The sequence below is a fragment of the Peromyscus californicus genome, unplaced genomic scaffold, assembly GCF_007827085.1.
Source record: "Peromyscus californicus insignis strain IS unplaced genomic scaffold, ASM782708v3 Scaffold_23__1_contigs__length_62951481, whole genome shotgun sequence".
NCBI classification, from domain to species: domain Eukaryota; kingdom Metazoa; phylum Chordata; class Mammalia; order Rodentia; family Cricetidae; genus Peromyscus; species Peromyscus californicus.
Window position 1 is genome coordinate 61336665 of NW_026294534.1, and position 23788 is coordinate 61360452.

At 52.2% G+C, this 23788-nt stretch overlaps 1 protein-coding gene across 1 annotated transcript in view; it reads right to left on the bottom strand.

Annotated features, from left to right (window-relative positions):
• The window catches only part of Ell (elongation factor for RNA polymerase II), a 48033-nt gene that overhangs the window by 2943 nt on the left and 21302 nt on the right, over positions 1-23788 (bottom strand). Inside the window, exons 2-8 of the mRNA XM_052752617.1 lie at positions 13529-13576; positions 6574-6695; positions 6273-6436; positions 4169-4434; positions 2355-2479; positions 1359-1446; positions 510-1020 (exon numbers count right to left, since the gene is read on the bottom strand). Coding sequence (XP_052608577.1) covers positions 510-1020; positions 1359-1446; positions 2355-2479; positions 4169-4434; positions 6273-6436; positions 6574-6695; positions 13529-13576 — 1324 coding nt within the window. The remainder of the gene's footprint in view (positions 1-509; positions 1021-1358; positions 1447-2354; positions 2480-4168; positions 4435-6272; positions 6437-6573; positions 6696-13528; positions 13577-23788) is intronic.

A 23788-nucleotide genomic window follows, 5' to 3' on the forward strand; every position in this document is an offset into this window, starting at 1 on the left:
GGGAAGCCAGCTGTGCTGGGCTCTGTTGCAGGGGTGTGGACTGTGTCTGGCTTCTGAGTTTGTTTCTGGTCAGGATGGGGCTGTGGTTTCTTGGAGGGTAGTACGCCCCGTCTGTCACTGAGACCCTCTGGACTGTCCCCGTCAGACAAAGCCAGCAGCGGCCTATGGCCTCTGACAGCCCTTCAGCAGGCGTGGCAGTGGTCTGCAGAGGTCTGCTCTCAAGGACTGCAGACACAAGGCTCCAGATGCCTCTGCCTCACTCCCCGTGGGTCCTCCTGTCCCTGCAGCCATTGCATTGCGCCCTGGATACAGCTGCTCTCTTCACTGGCCCAGGGCATCAGCGCTCCCAGACATTGCTTCCCATGCTAACCTGGCATGCGTGCTTCAGCCCCAAGCTCCAAGCACTGAGCAGGCTGGTGGCCAGAAACAGTGGCCCCAGGTCCTGACTCCAGTGCTGTTCTCACACCCCACACCCCAGCGGCTCAGAGAAACAACCGGGTGGTACCGACCTGAGGTGTCTGGGAGCAATGCAGGGGCGGCAGGGACGTCCGGCTGTGGAGCAGGGGGTCTGTCCTCAGGGGGCCTGTCCTCAGGGGGCCTGTCCTCAGGGGGCCGCTCTCTGTCCTTGTGCTTCTTGGACTTCTTCTTGGGTCGGCTGTGACTGTGTGAGGAGCCAGTAGGTCGCTCAGACTGGGTAAAGTCCGTCAGCAGGGGTAGACTGAGGTGAGAGGCTGGGGCTGGGGTGGCCTCCTGGTGCTTGTAGTCCGGGGCACTGTGGCCCAGGTCATTACTGACATCAGCCAGGGGGTCATGGGTCCGTGGGGGCTCCAGCCGTGGGGGCAGATGGCTAGAACTGAAGGTGTCCGTGGGGGTGGGCCCCAGGGTGGGCAGCATGGTCTCATGGCCATTGGGGGGGCCCAGTTTGCCATTGAGGGTAGGCTGTGCTCGCTGTGTGAAGTGTGAGATCCGGGGCTTCTTGCTGGCCAGGGGGTCAATGAAGTCTGTGGACTGTGGCCGTTTCTGAAAAGTGAGCAGAGAACTAGTAACCACCGTCAGGGCCTGCTGTGGCCACACGGGGGCGCCCACACACAGCTGGCCACACACAAGGGAAGGCGGTCCCTCCATACAGGTGCCTGCCCTGATTGGGCTGTGACAGAAGGGAGCAAGGCCACTCACAGGCATTCTGCAGATCCATGGCTGTGGGCACTGGAAGGTGAAGGGACAAGATCTGGGGGCACATGGCCACCCAGACAGACCCTCCCGGCCCCGAGGGAGCATGACTTAGGCAGTGGACATTGACACACAGGGCTGTGGGGTACCAATGACGACTCCACACTCATCTATCCCCAGGCGGGTACCTGAGAGGGTGAGGCTGCACGCCCGTGCTCCCCGGGTGGGCTGGAGGCAGTGGAGTCTGAGATGGCACTCTGCGGCTGGCACAGCTTCCTGTAGAAGAGTGGTAGAGGCACCATAGTGGCACTGCCACTGTGCCCTGGGGACTATGGCTACACAGAGGGCCAGATTCCCAGAGCCAGAGCTGGGCTGTATGCAGGACAGATGCCCAGCAGAGCCAATCTGGGTCCTCAGGGAGGACTCCTGCCCTGGCATGCTGAGGTGTGGGCAGTCAGCACCCTGTGTGTGCGCTGTGACCTTGTATGTGGTCCTGCCACGCACAAGGTATCACCCTCACTCCCACCGTGACCTGGTACTGAGTACCCAATGGCTCATCACGGGGAAATGGCATTAGAAGTGATGACTAGTGCCACTCACACAGGTGAAGTGTGGACACCTTCAGCACTTGGGTGCAGGTAACCCCTGACAATGGGGCGCACACTTGTCAGCGCAGCACTAGTGGAGGGCAGGGACAGGAGGCAGGCCAGGAGTTAAGACATGCATTGTCTGTCTAAGACCCTGGCTATAAAAAGAAGCCGGGCGGTGGTGGCACACGCCTTTAATCCCAGCACTCGAGAGGCAGAGGCAGGCGGATCTGTGAGTTCGAGGCCGCCAGAGTGAGCTGGTGTCCCTAAACTTGAGGAATCGATGGCAGTCTCTCAGGGAGAAATCACTCAAGAACCAATTAGCTGCTCCACTCCCAGCACCAGTGCCCAGGGGAGGCATTTAATTATTGTGCCACTCTCCTGGGGTCTGCCGCGTGTACTCTGTGAGCCCAAGAGGCTCATTAGAAGCCATGGGGACATGGATGGGACACCCCGGCCCAGAGGAGCCTGCACTGTTGGGGACAGCTATGATCGAGAGCCATCTGTCAGGCTGTGGCCTGTCCAAGGCCTCTGAGGCTGGAGCTGGAGGGGGCTGGAGGTGGGGCTGCTGCCCCCCACGTTTACACAGGACCTTACCGCACGAGCACTCGCTTCAGCAGCTGCTGGTCGCCCTCAGAGTAGCCAGGCCAGTCCTTCTGCACATCTTTGTACATGCAGTCCCTCAGAGTGCACGTGCCGTCTTTGGGGTTTACACTGGCCACCTGCAGGATATCCAGTTGTCACTGAGGAAGTCTGGGGTGGTGAGTGCTTGGGGATTCTACAGGGACATGAATGAGGATGGCACCTGTGTACTCACGCTATCCCACCTCAGCTTCCCTGTGCTTGACCACCGGTCACACAGAAGGTTTAGATTGTCTTTTGGATGAGGGACAGCAAGCCATCCATATACCCACAACCCCTCACAAGCCTCCACCCCTTTCAGATTGGTGACCACCAGCCAGTTCTCTCTCGCTCATCCCAGGCTGTCTGTCAGCTGAGACTCAGGGCATCTCACCAGAGGGGCCTGAAGGGGCCAAGGCCACGTCTGTGCCAGCCTTGTGTGAGGCATATGCACACACCAGCCATTCAGCTGTACCAAGACCATAACCTGTAAGTACTCTGAGTTCTGCTGCCATTTGAGAGGAATGGGTTTTGGGATTTGGAGATACAGCCTTGCCTTGTAGTCCAGACTGGCCCTGAACTTACAATTGCTTGTCTCTGGGTACTGGGATCACAGGTGTGCCAGCATGCCAAGCTGAGTGATGGTCACTTCACGATAGCACTGAGGTTAAATGGTGCACTGCCATGCCCTTCACTCACAGCTTCTCCACAGCATGGACACATTTCCAGGATGGCATGTGGTCTGACCATCTACTACTGCCAGCATCCTGCCCTAGGGCAGACTTCTCTGGCTTCCTTGGTCTGTCTACCCACCTGGACTGCCCTGCTTGTGCTAAAGCCTCCTCATTGCAGAGCTCAGGGCCTCTGCTGACCTGGGAAGGCTATAAAGGACCATTCTCAAACCTGTGGGATTCTGCTACCCCACAAGACACACCATCCATTCCAAGTGCAGTTGATAGGGCTGGTTACGTGAGAGAGGCCTGGGGACCGATGCTGCACCCCTGTGCACTCCACGGTCTCCGTTCTGTGAGACCCCTGATATTGTGCTGTTACCCAGAGCACAGGGCGAGGTCAACCCCAATCCACCTCTATGCTGTTCCCCAAGGCCTGGCTGGTGCTGTCAAATTTATTATTTTTGTAGTTTTACATGTGTGGGCATTTTGCCCAAATGTGTGTGTCTGCACCATGTGCATGCCTGGTGCCTATGGGGACCAGAAGAGGGTGTCAGATCCCCTGAATCTGGAGTTACAGTTGTGAACCAACACATGAGTGCTGGGAATGGAACCTGTGTCCTCTGCAAGAACAGCCAGTGTTCCTAACCACCGAGCTGTCTCACCAGGCCCTTGAATGTGTTTTTCAGTTATTAGGTGGGAAACGCTGTGACTGAACTCAGGTGGCCAGACTGCAGCACCAGACAGCAAGCTCCTCTCCCCACTGAGCAGTCTCCTCACCCCGGCTAGTGGCTGGAGGTCAGCAGCAGTGCTTGCCGTGCAGAGCCCCAGGAAGTACCGTGGGTGGGATCCCGCAGCAGGAAGGCATAGCCCAGGTGTGAACAGTGGAGGCTAACAGCCGTCACAGACACAGCTCTGAGCAGGTCTCCAGGCAGTGGCTGCCTGCCAAAATGGTGCTCCAACACCATACGGGTCCGTGGGTACTGCCTGCTGGGAAAGCACTGAGGACATGTGCACGGCTCCAGGAGGCTGGGCCTGAGACCACCTTGGAGTCAGGAAGCCTGGAGAGCTGTTTTCCCAGTGCTCACTGCACATGTGGTCAGGCTGGTCTGTACCCACCTGCTGCAGCAGGCTGTCCAGGGTGTCCTTGTCCGCCTGCGTCAGCCCGTCCTTCTGCAGCCGCAGCAGCAGCTCAGCCTTCCTGTAGGGCCTCAGGGCCAGGAGGTGCAGTACCCGGTCCCGGAAGGGCCTCTGTACCACACTGCTGGCTCCGCTTCCACCGCTCTTTCTGATGGCACTTGCCAGGTTGATGGGGGTGGCCCGCTTCCGGGAAGGCACCGCATCGGCTGCCCCTGGTGCTGGCTTCCGGAACTGAACCTTTTTGCCTGCAATGAGAGATTGGGTGTCAGGGTGCAGTGGGCAGCCATACACCCTGCCACAGAGGGTGCAGCAGGTTTAACACTCAGGAACAGCATCAGGGTCCAGAGCACAGCAAAGCAAGCAGTAGGCAGCAGAAGAGAGGTGGGGGAGAGACTGTGCAACTGAGTGTGTGGGCGTCTTGCCACAGCCCAAAGACAGCAGGCACTGGGAGATGACACGTCCCGGCCTGTGGAGTTAGAGCCAACCACCATGGGACATGTGAAATCAGAGCCCTAGCCTGCGGGCACAGGTGCCCTGCAGGAGCCCCAGGCCCAACTCTGTTTGCTCCTGCAGCTTTAAAGGCAGTATGGTCATGGTACCTAGGCTGCCCTAGCAGCTGCAGCAGAGACCTGGATGCCTGTGGCTGAACGGCAGCCTCACCCAGTACTTTGTGGCAGGTGCAGGCATCAGAAAGCCATCGTGAGCAAACCCAGCACCTAGAGGCCTTCAGCCAGGAGAACTCCCTTCACAATCTGGTTCAGTCTGGTATGGAGACAGGGTCTCACTATGTAGCCCAGGCTATCGACTCACCATCCTCCTGCCTCAGCCTCCTGGGTGCTGAGATGACAGGTATGCCCATTAGTTAAATAGTGACTGTCTTAGAAGTCACCATGGTACTATGACAAGGTGTGACAAGATGAGGTTGATAACCAAACCGTGTCCATAGGACCACAGATCCATTTACATGCATGCAGACCCCATCTTGACCTTGAGAGTGCCTCTGTCACCAGGGACAGCACAAAGGACAAAGTCCAGCCGTGCCCACTCGACTGAAGTCCTGCCCAAGCTGCCCCACTGCAAGTGTGCGGGGTTGGGGAGAAGCAATGTGAAATCCCAACTTTTTTTTTTAGCAAATTTATGAGGTTTATTTAGAAAATTTGTAATTTACTTTTGTTTTTTAACCATTTTTTTATTTTTATTTTTTTTATTTACTTATTTTTTTATTTTGCAATACAATTCAGTTCTACATATCAGCCACGGATTCCCTTGTTCTCCCGAAATTCCAACTCTTATTTTTTAGAGATGTACTTGTTTTTATATGCAGAGTGTTTTTTGCCTGTGTGCATGTCTGAGCCCATATGTGCAGGGGCCAGTAGAGGGCGCTGGACCACCTGGAACCAAACCTGGGTCCTCCGCTGAGCCATCTCTGCACCTCCCCTCCCCACCCGCCAAGGCAGAGTCTCCGGTGGACCAGGCTGGCCTCAAACTCACCACTTATGCTACAGTGGACAGCAAAGCCCACAAGGCCTCAGCTCGGCACCAAGCACTACAAGCACCTGTGGAGGCTGAGCTACTGAGAAACAGTCTCCCCGGGAAGAGCACACCAACTGACAGCCGGGTGAGTAACGTCACACAGACCAAGCAGGCTGCACTGGTGTATTGGGAATACACACGTTACTACACAAATAAAAAACATCATACAGCAAGACGAGGCCCTTCCTTCCTCCCTGGTAATGCCTGGTGCTGACCCATTCATTGCTGGGTTGTTCTCATGAGGACAAGTTCACCCACCTCCCAGTCGGCAACTGTGGCCACAGTGCCCTTAGGAAGAGTGCCTGGGGTCAGCTGGAGCACTAAGTAGGGCCTTGACCTACCCATAGCCCTGCACTTCTCTGATGAAGGTCCCCAAGGCCACAGACTGGGAGAGGGTGGCTGACCCAGGGCCCTGTAGCCACAGTCCCTACCCTCCAACACCCTCCGACATGGACATGTGGACCTGTGAACATGGCATGTGGACAGACCCCACCCTGTCTAGAGCAGAGCGTGACCACGCTCCTGCCCCGGCATGCTACCTGCCACTCACCCATGTAGCGGCCTCCAGCCTTAATGACGATGGCACTTCGGCTCCGAGTCTCCTCCTCTGCCTGTGCCATGCTCTGTCGGGCCTTCTGGTAGGAGTCATCAGTGGCGCACACAGTGACCTTATCCTGGATGCTGCCCAGACAGTCCAGGTGTACATCCCCGTGGCTGCAGAACAAGAGGAAGTGCCACCAATGGGGTGCCACCTGAGCCATGCCATGCCAGCCCGGGGTACTGCAGGAAGAGGCACAGTCTAGCTGTGGTAGTCTGGGGGTCCCTAGGGGCCTGAGGGCAGGTGGCCTTACCTGGAGACATACTGTTGGATGCAGTCAAAGCTGCCCTGAGGGCTGTCTCGGCCGATGTTGGAGAGGTAGAAGGAGAAGGCCCGTACCTCCTCAGGGCAGTCAGGCTGGGGTATGGAGATGTGCTGTGGGGAGACGGGATGTCACTGTGGTCCTTGGTACGGGGAGGCTGCAGCTCAAGCTAGCACTCACCCCCACAGACACCATGCAACGGTTGCCAATGTGCAACCTGCACAGCAGGACATGGAAGTATCTCCTCTGTGGCATCTCCTGGCATAAAGGGACAGGATGGCAGCTCATCCCCACACTCTTGTCAGACTCAGGCAACAGAGGAGCTCACCCCAACCACTGACCTCTGGGTGTCACTCAGATTCCCCACCTGTCAATGGGGTTGCCCTGACCTGGGGCATCCATGAAGGTCAGAATGCACCCAGCTGCCACAGCAGCCAACAGCCTGCACTCCTGCCAACATGTGTCTGCAGACAGACACGGTGTGCATTCCATCCTATGGCCCTGCGTGGCTCAGCAACCAAACCTAAAAGGCCCCATTGCCTGTGTCTGCCTTAATGCAAACGTGGGTGTTTGTTTTTGTGTGTGGTTTTTATCGAGACACAGTTCCTCTATGTAACAGCTCTGGTTGTCCTAGAACTCACTATGTAGACCAGGCTGGCCTTGAACTCACCAACATCCACCTGCCTCTGACCTCTGGAGTGCTGGGACTAAAGGCATGTGTCACCACCACTGCCCAGCTCAAATGTGTTTGTTCTTGGAGACAGGGTCTCTAGCCTAGCCCAATCTCAAATTCACAATGTGGCCCAGGCTGACCTTGAACTTCTCACTGTCCTGCCTCCACTTCCTCAGGGCTGGGATGACAGGTGTGCACCACACCTGGTTTGCTTGGCAACTGGGGATGAACTCAGAGCCTCAGGAATGCTGCAGACGAGTAATGTACCCACTGAACCCTAGCTCCAGGCCCGGAATGTTTTCATCAGGTCCAAAGAGGGACAGAGTGGCCTGCACCTAGCATCTGAGACGTCAAACCCTGGCCTGCCTCTCACAACTCACCCAGGGTGTGAGGTGTGCACGCTCAACAATCACAAGCACATGGCCTCATATGTGCATGCACAACACTCACACATACACATACACACACTTACACTCCTCACATATATGCACATACACACACACCACTCCCCCCCGCTGGCTCTCCAGCCTGCAAGGAGCCATGAAGGCAATATCGCCAAGACTCATGCCATCTGCCAAGGTCCCAGCTGTGGCTTTTGCTCTCTACTGAATGACGACAGGAAGCAGCTACCTGGCTGTAGGCTCAGGGAACTGCAAGGGACTTCTGAATGGGCCCAGTATGTGGAGACTCCATGCCACCTGTCCTCAACACGTATTCCTAGCTTAGGCTGTAGCTGAGACATTCCTCGGCACAAGCCCTGAGTCACAGCCAATGACAGCCGGGCTCCTTACATGCCCTCACACAGGGATGGCAGCCTGAGCTCAAGGTCCTGTAGTACACAGACCATGGAAGGGTCCCATGTGGGTCCCATGTGCTACCCAGTGCTGGGAGTTCTGACTGAGCTGCAGAGAGAGGGTCGACAAGGGAGCTCTGCACCTCCGGGGACAGGGGACACAGGGTGCTGGAGCCATGTCATCCAGGCCAGGGTGGAAGTGATGGGCAGGGAAGCTACGCAGAGCCAGTGCAGGGCATGAGGCCAGGGATCAAAGGTCCAGGGGGCTGGATCTGCCTCGGTGAATGCTTCAGTTGCCCAGGGTGATGCCCAATGTGTAGCTCAGAGCCTGCTGACGTCTCAGATGGCAGGGAGTGCAGCTGGCACTTGTAACTTCTAGGGAGGTCTCAGCTTGGCTCTAGGTTGTCTGAGGTGTACAGGTGGCCTACGTTCAGCATCTGCAGGCAGAGCCTAGTGAGGTGGGTGAAGCCCACTCTACAGTGCCTGAGGACCGAGGCCTGGGGCCATCCTGCTACCAGGGGCACTGGCATCACCCCAAACTTGTTTAGCTCTCCCTGTAACCCTGGCTCAAGATGATCTGTGTGAGGGGAAGGGTCTTCCATAGGAACTAAGTTGGGTGGCAGGCTAACAGCTGAGAAATGTCTTAAGCAATGTTTTCTCAGTTTAAAACAACATAAAGGGCCAAGTGGTAGTGGCGCACACCTTTAATCCCAGCACTCGGGAGGCAGAGGCAGGTGGATCTCTGCGAGTTCGAGGCCAGCCTGGGCTACAGAGTGAGTTCCAGGAAAGGCTCTAAAACCACACAGAAATATAAGGAGAAGACCAGGGCACAGGCTGGCCACACCAGCTACTCAGTAGGATGAGGCAAGAGGATTCTCAATATAAGACCAATTCTGGGTAATATAGCTAGATGTTGTCTCAAAATAAAAGTAAAAAGTAGTGGCTAGAGAGATTGCTTTAGCATTAAGAGCACTTGCACAGGACCTGGGTTCAGATTCCAGCACTTACGTGGTGGCTCTCAACCACCAGTCCCAGGGCATGCAAAGTTCTCTTCTATCTCAGCGGGCACTGAGCAGTCAGTGCACAGGCAGACATGCAGAAAAATTAGGGAGAAAAATGTTGTGGGATATTTGTACACTGTGTGAAGATATATTGCTGGGATTGCTGTAATAAAGAGCTGAATGGCCAACAGCTAGGCAAGAGGTATAGGTGGGACTTCTGGGCAGGGAGAGAGGACGTAGGAGATGAATCTAGTGCAACAGAGACACATAGAATGGGACAGAGGTAAAAGCCATTTCGTAGAATGTAGATTAATAAAAATATGGGTTAATTTAAGTTTTAAGAGCTAATTAGCAACAAGCCTAAGCTAAAGACCAAGCTTTCATAATTAATAATAAGTCTCTGTATTGTTATTTGGGAGCTGGCTGGTGGGACAAAGACTCATTATATGTGGTGCCTAACCTCTGGGCACGTATTTCTACATAGGGCCTGAGAAATCTTAAAAAAAAAACAACAAAAAATGGAGATGGCTCCCTAGGAACCCAATGTTTGCAGCTCACAGAGGTGCGGCTGCCACAGCGAGCACTTAAGCAGCCCACGTGCTCAGCAGAAGCAATGCTGGCTCAGGTAAAGTCTGCTCCAGGTTGGTGCTGCGGGCGTCAGGCTTGGCTAGGGACCGACCCAAACAGCAGGTTTAAGGCTTGGCTCACGTGGTCAGAGAAGGCTGCAGGGGCACAGTAAAGTGGTCCAGACTGAGAAAATCTCTAAATAAGTACAGTAAAAATGGGTATAGACAGTCATAGAGAAAATAATTTTGAAATAATAAAAAGTCCTTAAAGAAAGAATAAAGTAATATAAAAAGAATAAAGCACGTAAAGATGGGAAATGCACAGGGCGTCTGGATCCTGTATGGTGTTTTGTCAACTTTGAATTTTTTCAAATGTACAAAAAGCAATAGCTGCTGAGAGACATTGGGTTATGGAAACCGCTAAATTAAACCAACCTATGTATTTTAAGAATGTCTTAACTTCAGAATGCAAGTCAGAAAATATGTTGCACTGGGAGAGAGGTTACGCCTTTGTTTCCACAGGAAACAAATGTTATGGTGCTCTTCAAAATTAATGAAGATCAGCTTTGACTGGGTGAGACCTCCTGCAAATCTTGGCTACAGACATGAAAAAAGAAACCAAGAAAGACTGCAGGACAGGTGAGTTATATGCTGATCCCTCTACATGGGAACAACTCTGACACTGGATGAGACATGATAAATCTTGTTGGCTACAGAGTCCCTACGACTTATTATTACATGCCATCCTTTCACATGGCAAGGATAGAAGTTTGGTTATACAGTCCAAATAGACTTATGAAGTTAACAGATGCCTTTTCCTGCTCAAACATAGAACAAAAAATCATCTTTAACTGACTTGTGCACACTGCACATTCCATACTAGTGTTAACGCAGATATATATCTTACCTTTAAAAGTTGGTGTGTTTTTAGAAAAAGGACCAAACACCAATAAAGACAAACAGCCTAGGTGATCCAGCCTCTCAGAATGCCTCTATCGCATTTTCTTCAAAATCCTGCATCCAGAACAACTTCAAAGCTGCTAGCTGGGATGGTCCAGCCTCACAGACTACTCCAGCCAGGACTGCAGATAAGCCCTGCACTTTCCCATCACACAGAGACTGGACAACCAACGACACAGCTACTTTTCCCAAGACTTACAACAGAAGAAGTCTAGATAACACAACACCCACATTCTCTAGAGGTGGGGTGGATGGTTTTTGGTTGTTCAATGGATTATGGATGTTTGTCATTGTCTAGGGGGGTTGGTTGAAGGTTGTTACTGGATATGGTAAGGGAGGAAACTAAGCAAAAGAGGTTAGATTCAAGATCTCTTCTGAAAAGAAAAAAGGGGGATACAGGAGTGATAGGATAAAGGGCTGTATTACTGAATCTACTTTAAACTAAAAAGCAACTATTGCCGGGCGGTGGTGGCGCACGCCTTTAATCCCAGCGCTCGGGAGGCAGAGGCAGGCGGATCTCTGTGAGTTCGAGGCCAGCCTGGTCTCAAAAGCGAGTTCCAGGAAAGGCACAAAGCTACACAGAGAAACCCTGTCTAGAAAAAAAACAAAAACAAAAACAAAAAAAAGCAACTATTAATCTCAAATATTTTACAATGGTATGGATTTCTGTATATTGACACAAACTTAAAGTTATTTTTGTTACATTGTATATATGTTTCTATTCTTGTTTAAGGTATTGTACCTATGCAGCTATTTTAACAATGTAAGGTAAATTTCTAGTCCTCGAGAGTTATTTTTACAAACTATTTAAGATAATTAAGAAATACAGGTTAGTAGTTACTCACTAACAATCAAATTTGTGGTCATGTTAGGTATTTTTTTTCAAGGTCAAACAGAAATATATTTAAGATAGATAGATGGTCTTCAAACATTTCACAGACCTCCAGAATATGACATTTAAGATGTTTTAATAACATAAGGCTTTTTATAACAAACAATAAGATGCGTCTGCTCCTGGCAGCACCAATCTATTTCAAGAAAGAATGATGGGCATTGAAGAACTTCCATGTGGAGTTTGCCTTTATTGTGAAAAAGTTAGCCACTGGGCAAGAAACTCCCCTTGCCTTGACTGCAGACAGCATGCTGTCCATATTAGACAAGCAGGACACAAAAGAATGTGACTGCAGAGCTTTGTCAAGACAAGGTGGGACAGTCCTTCAAAATTTCTGCTTCACTGAAAAGTGTGTCAGATATTCTAGGCCTATAAGCCAAAGATGGATGCCCCAATGTTGCATAGGAACCTTGGGGTGACTCTCCAGGCAGCTGGATGTCTCTGTCGTCTCTTAGTTTTGGAAGTTGCTTGCTCTGCACTTCCTGCTTACTCAGGTAATATATCCTTCTCAGGTCTCTGATGGGGTTGAAGACTAGATAGTTATAGCTTTAGAGTTTTCCTTGTTACCAAATTCAGAAAAGAAACTTACATTAGAGATGTAAAGTTTATAAGGTTGAGAAACAAAAAAGCTTAAGTTGTTTATCTATAAAGATGTTTTAAGGTCTAAAAAGGTATTTTTAGGATGGTAATACAAGTTATGATAGAGAATGGTTTAGGTATAAAACTTTGGACTCACTAAGATGGGAAAGATAATACAGTATTTTATCTGAATTTGCCAAATACAAATGGACCAGATATTGTAAATGTAACTCTTACCTGATAATTGTTCTCACTGTATATAGTTTTACTATGTTAAGAGTTAAAACCTTTCCTTTTTATTTAGAAAAAAAGGGGGAAATGTTGTGGGATATTTGCACACTATGTGAAAATATATTGCTGTGACTGTTTTAATAAAGAGCTGAATGGCCAACAGCTAGGCAAGAGGTAAAGGCAGGACTTCTGGGCAGGGAGAGAGGAAGTAGGAGATGAATCTAGGTGCAAGAGAGATGCACAGAATGGGACAGAGGTAAAAGTCATATGGTAGAATGTAGATTGATAAAAATATGGCCGGGCGGTGGTGGCGCACGCCTTTAATCCCAGCACTCGGGAGGCAGAGCCAGGTGGATCTCTGTGAGTTCGAGGCCAGCCTGGGCTACCAAGTGAGTCCCAGGAAAGGCGCAAAGCTACACAGAGAAACTCTGTCTCGAAAAACAAAAACAAAAACAAACAAACAAAAAAAATATGGGCTAAGTTATAAGAGCTAGTTAGCAACAAGCCTAAGCTAAAGGCCAAGCCTTCATAAATAATAAGTCTCTGTATCGTTATCTGGGAGCTGGCTGGTGGGACAGAGAAAGAGGTGTGGTGGCTTGAATAAGAATAACCCCACAGGCTCATCTATTTGAATGCTTAGTCACCAGGGAATGGCACTATGTGATAGGATTAGAAGGATTAGGAGGTATGGCCTTGTTGGAGGAAGTGTGTCACTAGGGTGTCACACGTCCATGCCAGGCCGAGAGCCTCTCTCTGCATACAGACCAGAGAGTACAACTCTCACTTCTTAGAACCACATCTGCCTGTGACGCTGTGCTCTGTCTGTGACAAACGAACCTTCTGAAACTGTAGCAAGCCCCACTTCAATGTGCTCTAAGACGTGTCTTAGTTGTGGTGTCTCCTCACAGCAACAGGACAGGGACTAAGACAGAGGTCTAAAGATGTAGCTGAGTGGTGAAGCACTTGTCTGGCTCCCTCCCCAGAACCACAACGTGGTTGGGGGTAGAGGAATTGCCATGGAGGCATTCCTATCTGAATACTGCACACATGCCCTCCCTGGGGGCATGAATGGCATCCACCCATGAGAGGGCACCCCAAGGATCACTGTGAGATGACCACCCTGCTCTCACACATGGCTTTCACTGGGTGTCAGGGTCCAGTTTGGGGCCACCCATATGTGGACAGGCAGGAGCCAGCCCGTGCCCACCCTCTTCCACAGCTCATGTGTGTGTCAGGACAGGAAACACTCACTCCTTGGCTTCCTTCAAATCGGATGGATGGTCTCAGTGAGACAGAATCCTACAAGAGAACAAAAAGGGAAAGCTTCAGTGGACACAAAGTACACACCCTTCCAGCCACACAGGGCCAGAGCACACAGCGCATTCAGAGACACAAAGGGTTTTGAAGGGTCAGTAGGAGTTCCAACTGCCAGAGTCAAAGTCACAGAAGCAGAGCCTTGAGACATGGGCAGCCAGCAACAGGGAGGGCGAGGGGCTGGACTCCAGGTCAGGAGCCTTGGATGCTGTTACAGGCCTACTCCCGAGGAAAGGAGGAGGGTACAGCTCAAAACGCTGTGGCCTTTGTGGAGCAGATCACCCAGTCCCCAGGCCCAGAACACTACCAGTTGCAGGATCCTCCAAACCATGAGCCCAACTGAGGTGCTCATTACACACGCCTCCTGCTGTTGGGGTGGGGACACCTGTCCAGTCCTTGGGACACTGTGTCTATGCAGCAGCTTCCACAGGAAACCTGCTGACCACATCGCTCAGCCTCCAGTCTGCTCCCGAACTCACTGGGTCCAGGCCACCTTCTCTCAAAGATGCTGCTGTCCACAGGCTCCTGCCCCCTCCACTTCTCCACTAGACATTGAGGTGATGCACAGCTGCAGTGCCAATGCCTCCCAGTGCAGGGCAGGCCTTGAGGGGACAAGGGGGCACTGCACACTGGGCCAGAGCCAGAACCAATACCACCAGCTGGCATGGCAGGAGCAGCCAGCCAAGGGGCAGGTGAGGCAGGGTGAAGCAGCCTGCGGCCCTACAAACGGCACACAGTTGGACCCCAGGGTGGAGGTGGCAAGGGCCCCTTTGTCTGCAGAGCCCCTTACCTTGAACCCTCTTTGCTCTCCAGACATGTTCCAGAGGGTCAGCCCCTCACACCCAGGCCAGCTGCTCAGCCACATCACAGAATACCCCGCACCCCCTTTCTTCACACGGGACCATGTACAAGAGGCAGCATACATGAGGGCCGTTGTGCTAGACACACGTGAGGCCCCCTGCACAGGGTCACAGCCACACCACAACCCAATCTCCTACCCAGTGAGTAGTGGCATGTCCTCAGGGACAACAAATGGCAGATGCTGAGAAGACAACCCACCCCCCTGCACAGGACCAAACCACGTACGAACATGCTGTATAGGGTGGTGGGGTGTTTGGTCTTGTGTGATGCTGGGCACACCAGGTGCACACTTGTCACTGAGCCAACCCTGGCACCACCGCACACTTCGGTGTGCCACACCAAGGACAGTGGGAGAATTTACAGCCAAAGCTCACATTTTTGAGATTTAAAGGTCTAGCAACTGGTGGAGCCATCCAGAAGCAGAATGTGAGCTGGACATGACCTTGGGTCCAATGGCCACATGCTGCATGAGTGAATCCCAGCTCACAGGAGGATGAGGCAGTGCCTGGAGCCATCTTTGGCTATACAGAAAGTTTGAGGCCAGCCTGGGCTACGTGAGACCCTGACTAAAAAATAAGAAAACAAAATCCCTCACCAGCCAGACAGTATGGGAGCCACCTCTGTGCGCTGCCTGCCTGTGTGGATGTCTCTGTGGATTAGGGGGCCACAGAGCAAGGGGAAGTCCCACTCATTATCCTTCCACTTCCTTTTTTCAAGATTTATACACATGCTTGGATACGTACACTGGAGACGTATCTTACCATAAATGAAAAGACAGGTTACAGGAAGCCTTTGAAAGACACAGAACCACTCAGAGCAAAGGAGACAGGTCAGGTGGCCCTGCTGGCTGAACCATCAGTCACTGTGGCACTGGGCCTGAGGCCTAGAAGGTGCTCAGGAAGATGAACAGCAAGTGCGGCCTGGCCCACATCTGCCACCAGGGCCAAGCGCTCCAGAGGCTGGTGCAGAAGCAGAACATGGGGATCAACCATGCCACCAGACTTCTGAGGGCCGAGACAAGGACAAGACAGGAAAGGACACATCCTCCACAACATGCATGGAGTCTTGGGGGAGGCAGCCCAAGGTGCCAGCTCTGAGAGTGGCCTTATGGCCACACAGGCACTCCCCTTGCTCTGTAGACTTCCTGGCTGCTCATTCTCCTACAGCAGTCTCAGAGGACAGGGACAGGGATGCGCAGCTCAGCCTTCCTGAGACCTGGGAAGGCTGACCTCAAGTGGCTGTCCCCATGTGACCTGGCTGCAGTCACAAACCTGGGCTCCTAGCCATACAGGCTGGGCCCTTCCTGTCAACAAGCAGCCATTCACTCAGAGGAGAGGCCCCGCCCAGCAGCCACCTGAACAACCTACCCAAACCCGTCATTTGACTGCAGCTACCGAAGGGCTGTGGATGGCATGGGTGGACCTGCAAAAGACAAAACGAGCCGCGCATGGTGGTGTGCCATCAGTTGGGAGGTTGAGGCAGGAGGATGGTGAATCCTGGGTCAATCTGCGTTGCAGGACAAGACCTTGCCTCCAAAGTCAACAGCCTCTGGGCAGAGTGCCAAGACCCACACCCGTCACAAGGTCATAGTGACCCCACAGAGATTAATAAAGTGAGTGTCGCTCCGTGTTCCACAACAAACCAAGGACCAGAGCTGTTCATGACAGCCTTGACCCATTCGCCTGACAGCTGGAGGTCCACTGGCTGAGTCAGTGTGGGGGAGACAGGTGACCAAGGTGAGCTACCCTGCTAATGCCTGCCACTAGCCCAGCAGGTGGTCTTGTGGAGGGACCTAGTAGCCTAGCTGGCTGTGGCTGCCACCTCTGGCCCCTCTGACCTGGGACAGTGCAGTCAGGCCATGTGAAGGACGGCAGGTGCTTCACATCCAAGCTCTTCCCACAGCACAGACTCAAAGGCCTTGAGAAGCCTGAGGAATTAGCTTCTCCAAAGGTGTCCTGTGCTCTAAACCACTCACTCCTACCACACCCCCCCAGCAACCCTCCGGTCTGGAGGCTCTGTTGTAATCAGGGGTCCAGCACACAAATTTCATTTAATGTGCCCACCCCCACACCCACATACAGATCCACCGAGCACATCCAAGAACCTTCTGGAATGAAGTCTCACTCTTCCAGCCAGGTCTGAAAGGACTACACAGTCTGGACCCTGTAGAAGCCCGGCCCCCTGGGCTGGTTTCAGTCAGAAGGGACACAGCCCTCTGAGATCCTGGCTGCTGAGAGCACCAAACAGCTCCAGCATCAGCCCGACCCCAATCTGGTCAGTGAGTGACGGGTGCCAGTTGATGGCAGGAGAAGGCAAGCCTGTGGATGGCAGGGCTTGGGGGCTCTGTACTAGACCACAGCCCTGGGTCTGCAGTTCAGGCAGGTTATGTGGTGCCAACAGCTATTCTAGGCTTGAGAAAGAAGCAATCTGGACTCAGGCATGGTGGTGCACACCTGTAAATACAGCACTTGAGAAGCAAAGGCAGGAGGTCAGAATTCAAGGTCATTCCAACTACTCAGCAAGTTTGAGACTAGCCTGGGCTCCATGACACCTTGTCTAAAATCAAACCAAACCAAGAAGTAACATGGTCTTGCCACCCTAAAGCAGGGTGCTGTGGCTGTTACAGCTGGCACCTCCCCTCCACTAATGCATCACTCAGGACCATCCTGAAGGGGCACAGGACTCCCGGTAACATGTATGCATGCTGAGCTCTGAGAGAGAGGCATTGCAGGGGCTGGGTCTCAGTGGGTCATGGGCCAGGGGAGACCCATGAGGCTGTCCACCTGCACACAGTGACCACCCAAGCAACAAGGCACCAAGCACACAGCACTCACAGTAAGTAAGCAGGCAGATGAACAGAAAGGCAGCCCTGTCGGGACCCAGCATGCCTCCCACTGGCAACTACGCAGACAGGACAGCACACCAGCCCTGGTTCCCCACAGGTCCTAGCGAGACAGAAGGGGCCTCTGCTACACTCAGAAGATACCCACACTGCATTCGGGTCCCCAAAGAACGGGATGGGTCTTCGGGTGGTGGCTTCTCTTAGCCAATGGGTCGGTGAGGGACTGAAAGAAAGTATCCACACAAGAGGCAAGGAGATGCTGTGGCCACCAAACCTGGGAGGTGAGTGGAGAAGAGGGAGGGAGCATCCATCATGGGATCTCAAGTTTACCCCCAAGAGGGGCAGGCAGGTGTTGGAACAACACCCAGACAGCAGTGTCATGACCCCCACCCCATGAAATGGGCTGACTACTGGGACATGCCCCTAAATGAATGCTACAGCAATGTCACAGGGTGAGGGTGGAAGGTTACACTCAGGTTTGATGTGACAAAAAAAAAAAAAAAAAAGTGGGAGAGCATGTTAGCAGTGGCAGGGGAGTGGTGGACAGGAAGTGGCCAGCACTGGCTCTCTAGCTGAGGAGACATCAGTGTGGCTGTTATCCTCTGGGCACCGAAACACGGGGCTGTGGAGGGTGGGTCAGGCACTACCTGAGGGCATGGTAAATGGGATGGAGACAGGGGAGTGGGAACTGGGCTTCCTTCTGGTGCAGGGGCTAGTGATTGACACTGGTCCCCCACCTTCAATGATGAACAGTGACGTGGAAGTATAAGACAAATAAGCTTTCTTCCCCAAGTTGCTTTTGGTCACGATGTTCCATCACAGCAACAGTAACCTTAACCAACAGAAATTGGTGTCAGGATAGTGGAGTATTGCTGAGAGACCTGACCACGTTTTTGGAAGAATTGTGGAAGGACTTTGGGACTTTGGGCCAGAGAAGCCATTGGGTGTTGAGAGCTCAGTGAGCTGTTCTGTAGGAGCTTGGAATTAAGAATGTTGAGAGCGCTGCAGACGATGGAGGCCTGCCTTGTCAAGCTTCAGAGGGAAGCAAAGACTCTACCAGTTCTTCTGTGTGAACAAGCTGTGCTGTCTGGTCAGCTGGAGCTGAAGAATCAGCTGTGATCAACAAGAGACCAGAATTAATAAGTAAAACTGTTGCTTTGCTGGGTCAGTGGACACTGCTCAGCTGAGGCTGAAGAACCAGCTGTGACTAAGAAGAGACTGGCGTCATTGAGTGAAATCTGGTAAGTGTTTTCCCAGGATGAGCACACAGAAGTTGTGTGTGAGAAGTGGCCAATGTTGTACTTCCTGTTTGTAGCCAAACTTGGTAGTGTGAGAGTCACCCAAGTCATACTGGTTCTGAAGGCATGGAGAAGTCATGGAGAGCTGATGAGGCTATTGGTCAAAGTACATACCAGCTGGAGCAGAAGACCCCAGCATTTTGGAGATGACAGTACCATGGGATGACCACCAAAAACAACAGTAGCTGCGCAGTGAAGCTGCCTAAGCCTGGGAGACTGACTGTGTGCACAGAGCCACAGAGCAGAGTCAGAGAAGTGACCCATGCCCCTTGGAGGAGCCCAGAAGATCTTGAGTGGATCCCAGACACTGGATACTGAGTTATTGCTGTTGTTTTTTAATTTTTGTTGTTTGTTGAAACAGTTTTTCTGTGTAGCCTTGGCTATCCTAAAACTCACTCTGTAGACCAGGCTGGCCTCGAACTCACAGAAATCCACCTGCCTCTGCCTCTATGTGCTGGGATTAAAGGCGTGTGCCACCAGTGACTGGCTGGATACTGAGTTATGTACACAGTAGGGGTTTGGTTTTAGTTTGATTGTGACTGTGCACTCACTGGTTCTTCCCTCCTGAAGTAAGAAAGTATTTAGTTTTGATTTTACAGGAGCCCACAGCTGAGAGACTTTGAATTTTAAAAGAGATTGGCTATTTTAAAGAAACTGAATTTTTAAAGATGTGGGACTTTTAAAATTTGGAATGTTTATGTTGTAATGTTGAAATTAACGTGTGATCTTGGGGAAAAACAAGAAAGGAAAGGTTATGGTTTAACAGTGATATGTTTGTGTATGTTAAGCTGACAAGGGATCAATTGTGCTGGCTAGTTTTATGTTGACTTGACACAAGCTGGGATCATTTGAAAAGAAGGAGCTTCAGTTGAGAAAATGTCCCATGAGACTGGGCTGTAGGCAAACCTATAGGGTATTTTCTTAATTAGTGATTGATATGGGAGGGCCCAGTCCATCGTGGGTGGTGACATCTTGGGGCTGGTGTTCCTAGGTTCCATAAGAAAGCAGTCTGAGCAAGCTATGAGGAGCAAGCCAGTAAGTAGCATGGCCTCTGCATCAGCTTCTGCCTCCAGGTTCCTGCCGTGTGTAAGTGAACAGTGACATGGAAGTATAAGACAGCTGTCTGTCCTGGCAAGGACCTGCCCTTCTGCAGTCCAGGGTTGCTTTTCCATCTGGCTGCTGTCATCAGGGTCCTAGTTCATGGTGCCACCTCTACAGCAAGAAAGTCAGTCCCATGGGCTAGGTGACAGCAGGTGTGACACTTTGTGAAATCTCAGTAACTTCTAGACTGGCCCCTAGTACATGTGGGAGGTCACTAGTGGCCTAAAGGGTCCTGGTGGGTGCTGGAGAACCTATGTGGCTAAGGGGGTCACATCACTATCCCTAGGGTAGGTTGGAGGTGACACTCAACCTGGTCCTATCAGGTTAACAAGCCTGACTATGTGTTGTTGGCAGGCAGCTGCAATAGCCATACTCTTTGGGGACATGTGTCACTCCTGAAGCTTGCTGAAGTCACGCTTCTGGCAGAGGACACAGCTGTGAGCCAGAGTATTGGCAGGGCCACTGTATCTGGCTGACAGCACCAGCAGGGTCCACACTGTTAAGAGGCTGAGAGCCAGTTGGCTTCAGATCCTGTGGGGCAGTGAGATGAGTGTCATGGTCACTGGGCCTGGGCAATGTAGTGGGAACAGGTGAGGCTGGTACCAAGACACCCCCCTACTCCCTCTCCCTGCAACTCGACACAAAGACAAACATGGGGACATAGGGCTAGAGACCTCTCTCCATCTCCAGAGAGCAGCTTGGGTGAGGCAACAGGAAGTGTTTATGCAAGCTGTAAGGCAAGGGGACAGTTTACAGAAGTGTGGCCGAGGCTCCACTGACACCCTATCCAGTACTGCAGGGCCAGGGTGAGGAAGGTGCTCATACTCAGTACCCAGGCAGTCAAGAGGGAAGCTAGCATCTTGACCCACCTTGGGAATTTCAGGGCTAGACAGACTGGGACTCTTTCACTGAGCAAAAGGACAGAGTGTTAGTGCCCAGGCTTCCTGATGGCTGCCACAGAAAGTCAGTGTAGACCACAGGAGAGACCCTGATTCAAAAAGAAGGGAGGGTGAGGGAGGACAGGCAAGGGGCTGGGGCTCAGCTGGTAGAGGGCTCGCCTAGCATGCGTGAGACCCTGGATTCCATCCCCAGGACCCCATAAACTATGTATGGTGGCGCACACCTGTAATTCCAGCATTTGAGAACTGAAGGCAAGAGATCAGGTTATCTTTGCCTACACAGTGAGTTAGAAGCTAGCCTGGGCTACATAAAACTGCCTCAAATAAAAAAAAATGAAGGGGGCAGGGCTAGAGAAATGGCTCCGCGATTACTAGCGCTGGCTGCTTTTCCAGAGGACCTGGGATCAATCCCAGCACCCACATGGCAGCTCACAGCTGTCTTTACCTCCAGTTCCTGGGGTTCCAACACCCTTTTCTGGCCTCTGCCTGAATCAGATGTGCACGTGGTGCAGACAGACAGACAGACAAACATGCAGGCAAAAGCACCCATACAGTATTGTTCTAAGGGAAAGAAGAAACAAGGGCTGGGAGCCGGCTCCTTGATTGAGAGCATTTACCGCTCTTTGTTGGATGGAGTCCGGTTCTCAGCGTCCACATAAGGCAGCTACCAGTGTCTGTAGCTCCAGGGAACCTGAACCCTCCCCAGGCACCTAACACACACAACAGACATCCACACCCAGATATACAACAAACAGCCGGTAGTGGTGGCGCATGCCTTTAACCCCAGCACTTGGGAGGAAGAGGCAGGAGGATCTCAAGTAAGTCAAGGCCAGCCTGGTCTACAGAGTTGAGTTCCAGGACAGCCAAGACTGTTACACAGAGAAACCCTCGAAAAACAAAACAATAATAATAATAAAAATAAAATAAACAAATATTTAAAATTTAAAAAAAGTTGCTGCCGGGCAGTGGTGTACACACCCTTAATCCCAGCACTCAGGAGGCAGAGGCAGGCGGATCTCTGAGGCCAACATGGTCTAAAAGGAAAGTTCCAGGACAGCCAAGGCTACACAGAGAAACCCTGTCTTGAACCCCCCATGAAAAAATTTGTCATGTATTTGAAAGGCATATGCACCTCAATTCAATTTGGTGGCTATGAAGACATGGTTCCAGCTCGACAATTACGTTGTGGCAGCACCCCGAGTCTGGAAGAGCAGGGCTGTGTCTGAGACACTGGTCTCAAGGCTGCAAAGTCCAGATATGTGATGGATGGGTCCCATCTAGAGCCAGACAAGGTGAGCTGGGTGAAGGTGGCAGAGCATGCTGCGCCCTCTCCTGGAGCCAGGAGCGTCACAGTTTGTACGTCAACCGTGCTGAGCAGTGTATCCCCCCATCCACATCCTACTCCCCATCCAGGACAGAAGATCAGGGAAAGGAGTGGTGTGGATCCCTTCTTCCAGCACTCCTGGGGTGCCAGGCCACAGGCTGTCTTCTCAGAGGCTTGCAGGCAGGAGAGGGAGGGCTGCCGGGGCTGAGCCCTAGCCAGAGACCTCCTGGCAGCCACCCCTTTCCAGTAAAGTCCAGCCTGTTGGGAAATGCTGCTAAGGAATTCTCCCTTGGCTTCCTGGCAGGATGAGTGTGGTCGCCAAGGCTATGGACCCTGCTGGGAATGGTGCCTCCCTGTGAGTGACTGGAGCTTGGGAACCAGGCCCACAGCTGTGGCTCTCACTGTCACTGAGCAGGTCCCACAGAGCAGGCAGACTGCAAAATGCTGAGCGTGATGCACTTAGTGACCCACAGTAAGTATGTTTGTCTAACTCAAAGAGAAACCCAGCAAGCTCACAACATGACATCTCAAGGAAGACTCTTGTTTGTTTTGACACAGGGCTTCTCTGTGTAGCCGTGGCTGTCCTGGAACTCATTCTGTAAACCAGGCTGGCCTCAAACTCAGAGATCTGCTGCCTCTTCAAGCAAGACTCATAAGGCTGTAACTGAAGACACCACCCAGCAGGGACCACTACCCTCCTGCAGCCCTGGGCAGTGGAACCAGAGAACTGCTGTCAAGCCCCATCAAACACTTTTCTGTCCCTGTGAATGTGTCTTTTCTCAAGTGTCCACAGGGCCTCACAGTTCATGGGATCTGTGGCTGTGTAACAAATGCCTCTGACCTGGAAGCTCCGAACATCAAAACCTGTCCTCCTGGGTCAGTGTCACTGAGCTGAAGCAGAGGCGGCCCCACCTAGCGTCCTTCCACGTGACTGGCACTTTGACTCCTCCACTCCCTCTTCTTGTCTGTCTCCTACAGGGACACTAGATTTTTTTTTCATTTGTTTGTTTGTTTCCTTGAGACAGTGTTTCTCTGTGTAGTCCCGGCTGTCCTCAAACTCAGAGGTCGGCCGGCCACTGCTTCCTTTTACCCAGCTAAATTTTCTTTTTCTTGTGAGCAGTTCTCACACACTCCTGGCTTACCTCAAACTGACCATGTAGCTGGGAATGGCCCAGGACTGTCGGTCTTCTGCCCCCGGGCCTGGGTGTGCAGTCTGTTAGCTCTGTAAAGTCTTACGGACCTGGAACTCAACACCTACAGCAGGCCAGCCCCCAGTGTTCTGCAATCCTCCTGCCTCTGTGTCTAAAGTGCCAAGGAGACAGGTGTGTCCAGCTTTTCTTTTCCCCTTTTTGCTTCGTTTTGTTGTTTTTTTGAGACAGGGTTTCTCTGTGTGGTCCTGGCCGTCCCGGAACTCACTCTGTAGACCAGGCTGGCTTGAGCTCAGAGATCTGCTGCCTCCGCCTCCTGAGTGCTGGGATTAAAGGTGTGCGCCACCATGCCCAGCTCTCTCTTTTTGTTTTTAAAGTCAAGAGTTTTGCTACTTAATCATGGTGGGTTCAACCCCACCTGCTGGGATGACAGTGTGCCCACCACGTCCAGTCATCCTTTCATACATTACACACTAAACCATTGCTGCCAGGAAGGGGCATTTGTTTCTGGGGCACTAAGGGCAGCACCAAGAGCGTAAGTGCTGTCCCCACTGCCCAGGTGAGCCTGGGGCCTATCCTTTGGCTCTAGGGCAATTATCCTGTGTGGGTGGCTCCTGCTCTGGATGTCCTGACTTTCCTTCTTTAATCTCTAAAGAGTCTCAGGTAGCCCAGGCTGGCCTCAAACTCCTGATTCACCTGCCTCCACCTCCCTAAGATGAAAGGC